General features: G+C 44.9%; 1 protein-coding gene across 1 annotated transcript in view; it reads left to right on the top strand.

The window, feature by feature from the left end:
- Positions 1-12,159, top strand: part of plxnc1 (plexin C1) — a gene marked incomplete at its 5' end in the record, with an annotated part of 76,867 nt that overhangs the window by 30,553 nt on the left and 34,155 nt on the right. The window contains 8 exons of the mRNA XM_079494797.1: positions 3,639-3,794; positions 4,289-4,385; positions 5,040-5,141; positions 7,283-7,386; positions 7,500-7,541; positions 7,855-7,979; positions 9,191-9,251; positions 11,786-11,923. Of these exons, the coding sequence (XP_079350923.1) occupies positions 3,639-3,794; positions 4,289-4,385; positions 5,040-5,141; positions 7,283-7,386; positions 7,500-7,541; positions 7,855-7,979; positions 9,191-9,251; positions 11,786-11,923 (825 nt within the window). The remainder of the gene's footprint in view (positions 1-3,638; positions 3,795-4,288; positions 4,386-5,039; positions 5,142-7,282; positions 7,387-7,499; positions 7,542-7,854; positions 7,980-9,190; positions 9,252-11,785; positions 11,924-12,159) is intronic.

Raw genomic sequence — 12,159 nt, 5'->3', positions numbered from 1 at the left:
TGGAACAGTCTCTCAATAGACACATTCATAGACGGGTCCCCTGGTCGCAGCGAACGTATTTCCTGTAGGCGGAGACGACGTCGACATATCTGTGGTGTAAACTCGCAGGTCTTCTACTACATTGAATGGTAGAGTGACTGATGTTAGTCTGCTCAAACGTTACTCTTTTACCTGCTTTTTACTAACGCTAACTTTACAAAGATGCCCAGAACATCGGGATGAACCTGTGTAGTTTATGGCTGCTCCAACAGTAGAGATGAACCTGTGTAGTTTATGGCTGCTCCAACAGTAGAGATGAACCTGTGTAGTTTATGGCTGCTCCAACAGTAGAGATGAACCTGTGTAGTTTATGGCTGCTCCAACAGTAGAGATGAACCTGTGTAGTTTATGGCTGCTCCAACAGTAGAGATGAACCTGTGTAGTTTATGGCTGCTCCAACAGTAGAGATGAACCTGTGTAGTTTATGGCTGCTCCAACAGTAGAGATGAACCTGTGTAGTTTATGGCTGCTCCAACAGTAGAGATGAACCTGTGTAGTTTATGGCTGCTCCAACAGTAGAGATGAACCTGTGTAGTTTATGGCTGCTCCAACAGTAGAGATGAACCTGTGTAGTTTATGGCTGCTCCAACAGTAGAGATGAACCTGTGTAGTTTATGGCTGCTCCAACAGTAGAGATGAACCAGTGTAGTTTATGGCTGCTCCAACAGTAGAGATGAACCTGTGTAGTTTATGGCTGCTCCAACAATAGAGATGAACCTGTGTAGTTTATGGCTGCTCCAACAGTAGAGATGAACCTGTGTAGTTTATGGCTGCTCCAACAGTAGAGATGAACCTGTGTAGTTTATGGCTGCTCCAACAGTAGAGATGAACCTGTGTAGTTTATGGCTGCTACAACAGTAGAGATGAACCTGTGTAGTTTATGGCTGCTCCAACAGTAGTAGAGATGAACCTGTGTAGTTTATGGCTGCTCCAACAGTAGAGATGAACCTGTGTAGTTTATGGCTGCTCCAACAGTAGAGATGAACCTGTGTAGTTTATGGCTGCTCCAACAGTAGAGATGAACCTGTGTAGTTTATGGCTGCTCCAACAGTAGAGATGAACCTGTGTAGTTTATGGCTGCTCCAACAGTAGAGATGAACCTGTGTAGTTTATGGATGCTCCAACAGTAGAGATGAACCTGTGTAGTTTATGGCTGCTCCAACAGTAGAGATGAACCTGTGTAGTTTATGGATGCTCCAACAGTAGAGATGAACCTGTGTAGTTTATGGCTGCTCCAACAGTAGTAGAGATGAACCTGTGTAGTTTATGGATGCTCCAACAGTAGAGATGAACCTGTGTAGTTTATGGCTGCTCCAACAGTAGAGATGAACCTGTGTAGTTTATGGCTGCTCCAACAGTAGAGATGAACCTGTGTAGTTTATGGCTGCTCCAACAGTAGAGATGAACCTGTGTAGTTTATGGCTGCTCCAACAGTAGAGATGAACCTGTGTAGTTTATGGCTGCTCCAACAGTATAGATGAAGCTGTGTAGTTTATGGCTGCTCCAACAGTAGAGATGAACCTGTGTAGTTTATGGCTGCTCCAACAGTAGAGATGAACCTGTGTAGTTTATGGCTGCTCCAACAGTAGAGATGAACCTGTGTAGTTTATGGCTGCTCCAACAGTAGAGATGAACCTGTGTAGTTTATGGCTGCTCCAACAGTAGAGATGAACCTGTGTAGTTTATGGATGCTCCAACAGTAGAGATGAACCTGTGTAGTTTATGGCTGCTCCAACAGTAGAGATGAACCTGTGTAGTTTATGGCTGCTCCAACAGTAGAGATGAACCTGTGTAGTTTATGGCTGCTCCAACAGTAGAGATGAACCTGTGTAGTTTATGGCTGCTCCAACAGTAGAGATGAACCTGTGTAGTTTATGGCTGCTCCAACAGTAGAGATGAACCTGTGTAGTTTATGGCTGCTCCAACAGTAGAGATGAACCTGTGTAGTTTATGGCTGCTCCAACAGTAGAGATGAACCTGTGTAGTTTATGGCTGCTCCAACAGTAGAGATGAACCTGTGTAGTTTATGGCTGCTCCAACAGTAGAGATGAACCTGTGTAGTTTATGGCTGCTACAACAGTAGAGATGAACCTGTGTAGTTTATGGCTGCTCCAACAGTAGAGATGAACCTGTGTAGTTTATGGCTGCTCCAACAGTAGTAGAGATGAACCTGTGTAGTTAATGGCTGCTCCAACAGTAGAGATGAACCTGTGTAGTTTATGGCTGCTCCAACAGTAGAGATGAACCTTTGTAGTTTATGGCTGCTCCAACAGTAGTAGAGATGAACCTGTGTAGTTTATGGCTGCTCCAACAGTAGTAGAGATGAACCTGTGTAGTTTATGGCTGCTCCAACAGTAGTAGAGATGAACCTGTGTAGTTTATGGCTGCTCCAACAGTAGAGATGAACCTGTGTAGTTTATGGCTGCTCCAACAGTAGAGATGAACCTGTGTAGTTTATGGCTGCTCCAACAGTAGAGATGAACCTGTGTAGTTTATGGCTGCTCCAACAGTAGAGATGAACCTGTGTAGTTTATGGCTGCTCCAACAGTAGTAGAGATGAACCTGTGTAGTTTATGGCTGCTCCAACAGTAGAGATGAACCTGTGTAGTTTATGGCTGCTCCAACAGTAGAGATGAACCTGTGTAGTTTATGGCTGCTCCAACAGTAGAGATGAACCTGTGTAGTTTATGGCTGCTACAACAGTAGAGATGAACCTGTGTAGTTTATGGCTGCTCCAACAGTAGAGATGAACCTGTGTAGTTTATGGCTGCTCCAACAGTAGAGATGAACCTGTGTAGTTTATGGCTGCTCCAACAGTAGAGATGAACCTGTGTAGTTTATGGCTGCTCCAACAGTAGAGATGAACCTGTGTAGTTTATGGCTGCTCCAACAGTAGAGATGAACCTGTGTAGTTTATGGCTGCTCCAACAGTAGAGATGGACCTGTGTAGTTTATGGCTGCTCCAACAGTAGAGATGAACCTGTGTAGTTTATGGCTGCTCCAACAGTAGAGATGAACCTGTGTAGTTTGTGGCTGCTCCAACAGTAGAGATGAACCTGTGTAGTTTATGGCTGCTCCAACAGTAGAGATGAACCTGTGTAGTTTATGGCTGCTCCAACAGTAGAGATGAACCTGTGTAGTTTATGGCTGCTCCAACAGTAGAGATGAACCTGTGTAGTTTATGGCTGCTCCAACAGTAGAGATGAACCTGTGTAGTTTATGGCTGCTCCAACAGTAGAGATGAACCTGTGTAGTTTATGGCTGCTCCAACAGTAGAGATGAACCTGTGTAGTTTATGGCTGCTCCAACAGTAGAGATGAACCTGTGTAGTTTATGGCTGCTCCAACAGTAGAGATGAACCTGTGTAGTTTATGGCTGCTCCAACAGTAGAGGCAACGTTCAACTTTGGAGAGAAACACCGCGGTGGCTGAGACCAGAGCCATAGAGTAATGGTTGAGACGAAGCAGTGAAAGGTCCTGAAAGATACATAACGTCAGTCTTACCCAATACCCAATCTTTCTGTTTTAGGAACACAAGGCTGCTGTACTTTATACCTCATACTTTAAATGCTTACTATGTCTCTCTTGTTTATCTTTCAGAAGAAGCGTGACAAACTGAACCTGAGTTTGGCCGAGGTGTCGGTCCGGGCGCTCCAGGGAGACCAGCATTACGAGTGCGTTATGGAGAGGATAGGACCCGACTTTCTCATCTGTAAGATACTGAATAAAGCCGACGACAAAATCCAGGCCCTGAAGGTGAATATTGTTGGCTTTAACCCAGTTAGACCCATGGGAACGATTCTACAAATATCTTCTAAATCCTGACAGTTTGCTGAAAAAAACCCATGTTTCTATGTCAGTGGTTCTCAAACATTTTCATGTCAAGGACCCCCAGAAACTATATGTAATTGGCTGCCGAACTGAAAATATGTTGTTCCAGGGACCCCCCCCCAGAAGCAAATATCTGAGACGTTCGCTCTGAAAGAATATATATTCATTATATTTGGACTACATGTTCACGATTTTTCAAAAATAGCAGACCTACAAGCTCGTAGCGCGGCACTCGGTGCCGCGCTACGAGCTTGTAGGTCTGCTGTTTTTCAATAGCTAAAGTATAACATAATGCTTTAAAACACCAACAGGGGTTACCCCGTCCAGAATGGGTTAAACGATCTGATCGTATCGAGCCGTCTTCGATGCGTTCAGTCTCTGTAGAAACACTATATTCTTGCGCTGCTCTTGCATTTCAGATCACATTTGGAGATAGAGTTGTCGTCCTTACACAGCGCGGCTCTCTGCAGATACTTCTCCTGTTGCTGCTCGTGTTACTGCCTATATCTATCGTTGGTAAGTAAACCGTTTCTAGAATAAACCACTTATAATAAGCCAATTTATTGTTATTAAATTTGACTGATGGTTTTTAACACTCCCATCGCCCAGGACGAAGTACTTTGTCCTTTCTATTAGTAACGCCCGACGTCCAGGACGAAGTATTGTCCAAAACACGAAGATTATTGATACGAGAACGGATCGCATGGCTCTATAGCCCAGGCGTGCCTCCTGGGCAATCCTCGGTGACGCGCAAGAGTGAGACGTCATCGAAAAACTCCCTCCCCTGTTTAGCTGATGAAAACGAAAATCTTAAAACGTTCATTACTCCCGATCTAAATCATCCCGTCTTTTTCTGAAAAAAGATCCTGTGTTAGACGGCGCTCCGCGGTCCAGTCGCTAGTCTCGATAGATTCATTCTTGTCTCCCGTTGGCTATTGTTAGCTGCTACATACACATCAACAACTTCCGCCGGTCCGTCCGGAAAAGGGGTCCGTGTTTATAAATCGAATGGGCGCATTAATGTAATGGATTAAATAACCCCGGGCAATTAAATGGTAACACATTGATGCTTGAGATTGTATAAAATGTCCCTATGTTTCTATATCAGTGGCTCTCAAACTATTTCACTGTCACTGTTCATTCCCTCGCCCTCGTTTGTTGTGTGTGTAGCCGTGGTGTTCCTGCATCGCAGCCAACAGCAGAAACTCACAGCTCAGATGAACAAACGCATCGAAGACCTGGAGCTCGACATCCGGAACGATATCAGACAAGGTCGGTTAACCCATTTTGACCTGAGATCAGATTCTAAAAATGTCTTCTACATCCTGACAGTTTTCTGAAAAAAGCTGTTTCTATGTCAGTCGTTCTTCGATTTTTCAAAAATAGCAGACCTACAAGCTCGTAGCGCGCCACTCGGTGGCGCGCTATGAGCTTGTAGATCTGCTATTTTTCTTTTTTTTTCAATTTACGTTTTATTGAATTTTAATCAAACATACATGAAAACGAAACGACTGACAATTGACAATACATACAACCGAAAACAAAACAAGACAATATACGTACAATACACACAAGGGGAGATATCTGCCTCTCTTCTCTATTGTTGATCATTCATAATACATAAGTACCTCAAACAGGTGCATATACAGGTTAAACAGGTTTAATTGAAACTATACAAAATCAGGTCTTATGGTAGAAACATGTGTAATCCATCTAAACCAGTTATCTGTGAAGACTTCAACTTGACCTCTGAAGCTGAATGTAATTCTCTCCATAATAAATATACTATAGATTAAATCAATCCAATCATTCATAGTCGGTATAACATGTGTAAGCCACTTTTTTGTTAAGGCTTTTTTGGATGCCACCAGCAGTACCCTCAGTAGATACTGATCCTGCTTTGCAAATTGAAGTCCTTCCAGATCTGCAAGATACATGGTTTTAAAATCAAAAGGAATGTCAACACCAAAAACTGCTTCCAGGACACTGTGGACACTTGTGTGTGTGTGTAGCCGTGGTGTTCCTGCATCGCAGCCAACAGCAGAAACTCACAGCTCAGATGAACAAACGCATCGAAGACCTGGAGCTCGACATCCGGAACGATATCAGACAAGGTCGGTTAACCCATTTTGACCTGAGATCAGATTCTAAAAATGTCTTCTACATCCTGACAGTTTTCTGAAAAAAGCTGTTTCTATGTCAGTCGTTCTTCGATTTTTCAAAAATAGCAGACCTACAAGCTCGTAGCGCGCCACTCGGTGGCGCGCTATGAGCTTGTAGATCTGCTATTTTTCTTTTTTTTTCAATTTAAGTTTTATTGAATTTTAATCAAACATACATGAAAACGAAACGACTGACAATTGACAATACATACAACCGAAAACAAAACAAGACAATATACGTACAATACACACAAGGGGAGATGTCTGCCTCTCTTCTCTATCGATGATCATTCATAATACATAAGTACCTCAAACAGGTGCATATAGGTTAAACAGGTTTAACTGAAACTATACAAAATCAGGTCTTATGGTAGAAACATGTGTAATCCATCTAAACCAGTTATCTGTGAAGACTTCAACTTGACCTCTGAAGCTGAATGTAATTCTCTCCATAATAAATATACTATAGATTAAATCAATCCAATCATTCATAGTCGGTATAACATGTGTAAGCCACTTTTTTGTTAAGGCTTTTTTGGATGCCACCAGCAGTACCCTCAGTAGATACTGATCCTGCTTTGCAAATTGAAGTCCTTCCAGATCTGCAAGATACATGGTTTTAAAATCAAAAGGAATGTCCACACCAAAAACTGCTTCCAGGACACTGTGGACACTTCTCCAAAATGGAACCACAGAAGGGCAACTGATCTGCTATTTTTCAATAGCTAAAGCATAACATAATGCTAACACCAAAAGACACACACACACACACACACACACACACACACACACACACACACACACACACACACACCGTGCCTGATGGAGGGGAAAGGAACTGTTCGGAATAACGTGTTCCTTCCACGCGCTGCGTCCAACCGGGGAAACTCCCTCCCCCCTCCCCCTGTCAGGTGAAAAGAAGCGGCTTGCAACAGACTGACCTCATGCACTGAAAGAAGCATGAGGTCAGTCTGTTGCTCTCCCCAGGTTGGCAGAGGGAGTGTAGAGCTCAGTATCACATTAGACAATTGACACTGGGTGAAGAAAAATGGGTTACAAAAATTGTGGGATAACATTTTTTTTTAAATGTAAACGCACACACACACACCCTATCGAAATCAGCTTCTCCAATACACACACACGCACGCACGAGCGCGCACCCACGCACGCGCGCACGCACGCACAAACTCACGCACGCACGCAGAAACTCACGCACGCACATTGTAAACGTAACTAATTCCTGGTCCTCAGGTTTCGTGGACCTGCAGACAGAAAAGTCGGCCCTGGTAGAAAACGTCGGAACGATTCCTTTCCTGGACTACAAGCATTTCGCCTCCAGAATCTTCTTCCCTGAAGTACGACGTCTACATTGAAGTCTGATAAATGATAAACGGGTTTTAATATTCAAATATTAGAGGTAGCCTACATTTTTTTTTCCTTCTAAAACCCACCTTTCAATTCCTTCCAGGGCGGAACTGTGGTGACATCTTATATCAAAGACATTGGCCAGGTAATCATTTGTGACCTATTTTTAAAACAAACTGCATTTTGTTTAGTCGACTAAAATGTATTTTGGTGGGCCTTGACCGTTTTTACACTCGCTGAAAATAGCCGATCTACAAGCTCACAACGCATCGCGATGCGCCGGGTTGTGAGCTTATATTCCATCCATTCAGTTTCCATTTAGTTTTCGTCAGTGGAAAAAGGTAGTCGACGAACTTTTCTCGTCTTAGTTTTAGACGACGAAATCAACACTGTGACAACCCCCCAAAAACAACCGTAATTTCCTAAACAAACCCTATATGTCCTTATATGGTCATCAGGATGCGGTGAAGGTGCAGCCAGAGGCGTGCTGCCAGGCCCTCTCCAAACTGATCCAGGACCAGCTGTTCCTGACGTCCATGGTCCACGCTATGGAGGAGCAGAAGACCTTCACCATCAGAGACAAGTCAGTGCTGTCGTGTCCCACGACCTGAGGACACCTCTTCTAAATCCTCAAAGTTTCCTGAAAAAAACAACCATTTTCATGTCAAGGAGCCCCAGAATTATCTGTATTTGGTGGCAGGCAGACCCCCATCTGAAAATATGTTGTTCCAGGGACCCCCCCCCCCAAGAAGCAAAGATTTGAGTTAAAAAAACGTTTGCTCTGAAAGAATATATGTTCAATGATTTGTGACACATTTTCGTGATTTTTCAAAAATAGCAGATCTACAAGCTCTACGAGCTTGTAGATCTGCTATTTTTGAATAGCTAAAGTATAACATAATGCTTAAAACACTCCCGTCCAGAATGGGTTAACCTCGAATGACCAGTATAGTCAATCTGACCGTTTACACCGGTGGTTCCCAAACTTTCAAGGACCCCCAAATTGACACCAATTAGCCCCGCGGACCCCCTTTTGAAAACATAGTTTTTTCTTACGGCTCTAGCAGTGATTCTTAACCCGTTTAATTTCAAGGACCCCCCAGTTTGACATGCATATTAGTTTACGGACCCCCATTTAATGGCATTTCTATCTCTGAGACCCCCAATTTATATTGTAAAATATCAAAGTTAATTTAACTCTGAGAGTGTACAAACCATATGGTTCCATTTGTACACTCTGAGTCACAGACCCATAAGGGTCCATTTGGTTCCTAACTATCATTTCGCTGGGGACCCCCTGGAACTCCATCAAGGACCCCTGGGGGTCCTTGATGGAGTTTAATGGGTGATGCTAGGTTTAATGTGTGTTGTCTCCTCACCACCGTGGCCTCTCTGCTGATTGGTTAATGTGTGCTGTCTCATGTGATTGGTCAATGTCTCCTCAGGTGTACCGTGGCGTCTCCGCTGATTGGTTAATGTTGTGCTGTCTCCTCATGTGATTGGTCAATGTCTCCTCAGGTGTACCGTGGCCTCTCTGCTGATTGGTTAACGTGTGCTGTCTCATGTGATTGGTCAATGTGTCCTCAGGTGTACCGTGGCCTCTCTGCTGATTGGTTAACGTGTGCTGTCTCATGTGATTGGTCAATGTGTCCTCAGGTGTACCGTGGCCTCTCTGCTGATTGGTTAACGTGTGCTGTCTCATGTGATTGGTCAATGTGTCCTCAGGTGTACCGTGGCCTCTCTGCTGATTGGTTAACGTGTGCTGTCTCATGTGATTGGTCAATGTGTCCTCAGGTGTACCGTGGCCTCTCTGCTGACAGTGGCTCTACACGGAGACCTGGTCTACCTCACGCAGGTGAGACATTATGACTAAAACCAGTGTTGTTTTCGTCGACTAAAACTAAGACGAAAAATGTTCGTCGACTACCCTTTTTCACTGACGAAAACTACATGGAAACTAAATTAAAACTAAGCTAGGATGACTAAAACTACGACTAAATATACTGTCAACAAATAAAATGATAGGAGGGGACAGAGGGACTAGTGGACAAGAGATCCAGTATACGTCATTATACACTTGGTTGCATACTGAAAATAGCAGATCTACAAGCTCACAACGCATCGCCGGGTTGTGGGCTTGTAGATCGGCTATTTTCAGCAAGTGTAAAATCAGGCATTACGACAGCATCAAGGCGCACCAAAATACATTTTGTTCGACTAAATCAACTGTAGATTTAGTCGACTAAAATTAGAACATTCCAAGTGACTAAGATGTGACTAAAACTAAATGATAACTATTCAAGAGACTACGACTAAAACTAAAATAAAAAATTGCTGCCAAAAACAACACTGACTAAAACAGCCTCCTCCTGTCCACATGTCGAAGTGTCCTTGGGCAAGACACTGAACCCCACCCTGCCTCCAATGAGACACTGAACCCCACACTGCCTCCAATGAGACACTGAACCCCACACTGCCTCCAATGAGACACTGAACCCCACACTGCCTCCAATGAGACACTGAACCCCACACTGCCTCCAATGAAACACTGAACCCCACACTGCCTCCAATGAGACACTGAACCCCACACTGCCTCCAATGAGACACTGAACCCCACACTGCCTCCAATGAGACACTGAACCCCACACTGCCTCTAATGAGACACTGAACCCCACACTGCCTCCAATGAGACAGACACTGAACCCCACACTGTCTCCAATGAGACACTGAACCCCACACTGCCTCCAATGAGACACTGAACCCCACACTGCCTCCAATGAGACACTGAACCCCACACTGCCTCCAATGAGACACTGAACCCCACACTGCCTCCAATGAGACACTGAACCCCACACTGCCTCCAATGAGACACTGAACCCCACACTGCCTCCAGTGAGACACTGAACCCCACACTGCCTCCAATGAGACACTGAACCCCACACTGCCTCCAATGAGACACTGAACCCCACACTGCCTCCAATGAGACACTGAACCCCACACTGCCTCCAATGAGACACTGAACCCCACACTGCCTCCAATGAGACACTGAACCCCACACTGCCTCCAATGAGACACTGAACCCCACACTGCCTCCAATGAGACACTGAACCCCACACTGCCTCCAGTGAGACACTGAACCCCACACTGCCTCCAATGAGACACTGAACCCCACACTGCCTCCAATGAGACACTGAACCCCACACTGCCTCCAATGAGACACTGAACCCCACACTGCCTCCAATGAGAGACTGAACCCCACACTGCCTCCAATGAGACACTGAACCCCACACTGCCTCCAATGAGACACTGAACCCCACACTGCCTCCAATGAGACACTGAACCCCACACTGCCTCCAATGAGACACTGAACCCCACACTGCCTCCAATGAGACACTGAACCCCACATTGCCTCCAGTGAGACACTGAACCCCACACTGCCTCCAATGAGACGCTGAACCCCACACTGCCTCCAATGAGACGCTGAACCCCACACTGCCTCCAATGAGACACTGAACCCCACACTGCCTCCAATGAGACACTGAACCCCACACTGCCTCCAATGAGACACTGAACCCCACACTGCCTCCAATGAGACACTGAACCCCACCCTGCCTCCAATGAGACACTGAACCCCACACTGCCTCCAATGAGACACTGAACCCCACACTGCCTCCAATGAGACACTGAACCCCACACTGCCTCCAATGAGACACTGAACCCCACACTGCCTCCAATGAGACACTGAACCCCACACTGCCTCCAATGAGACACTGAACCCCACACTGCCTCCAATGAGACACTGAACCCCACACTGCCTCCAATGAGACACTGAACCCCACACTGCCTCCAATGAGACACTGAACCCCACACTGCCTCCAATGAGTCGGTCGGTGTGAGCTCGCCACCGTCGGTGTGTGAATGTGGGAAGTGAGGACGCTGGCGTCGACTGTTCGCCGCTTCACCTCCCAATGAATGAATTGTAAAGCGCTTTGAGCACTTGGAAAAGTGCTATAAAAATGCAATTAATTTACTATCACTAAAATTAAATGGAATCTTACTCTAAGGACTTACTATGACTAAAACTAAAACTAAATGTAGTCTTATTCTAAGGACTTACTATGACTAAAACTAAATGAAAATGTGCTGCCAGCCTGCCAAGGATCTGCTCAGGGCTCTGATGGAGCAGCCCAAACTGTATGATCAACATATGGAATGAATTCTGTGTCTTCTTGCGTGTACAGGGTTTGATGCCTTAACTTTTTTCTTTGGTTTTTATAGAAAATAAAATAAAACATTGGGCACCCTGGGTCACTATTTTGAAAGTGTTGTGTGGGCACACAATATGTTTTAAATATTAAAAACTGTTCTATAACATGTTGACTCTAACAGGTGATGGAGGAGCTCCTCAGGGCTCTCATGGAGCAGCCCAGTAACGCTCATCCCAAACTGCTGCTGAGACGCACAGAGTCCATCGTGGAGAAGCTGCTGACCAACTGGATGTCCATCTGTCTCTACGGCTTCCTCAGGGTCTGTCTGTCTGTCTGTCTGTCTGTCTGTCTGTCTGTCTGTCTGTCTGCCTGCCTGCCTGTGCTGTGCTGTGCTGTACTGTACTGTGCTGTACTGTACATTTTGATACCAATACTGTTGCACTCTTACCTGGATTCATGAAATTCCTGGAAATATATATATTTTTTAAAATGTTACAGTCCTGGAGAAAATAAAAATTCCTGGACGCTCTGCTGACCCATGTGTGTTCCTTCCAG

Source organism: Electrona antarctica, assembly GCF_951216825.1.
Source record: "Electrona antarctica genome assembly, chromosome: 23".
NCBI classification, from domain to species: Eukaryota; Metazoa; Chordata; class Actinopteri; order Myctophiformes; family Myctophidae; genus Electrona; species Electrona antarctica.
The sequence above is the reverse complement of the archived record's forward strand: the minus strand, read 5'-3'. Positions and strand labels throughout refer to the sequence as shown.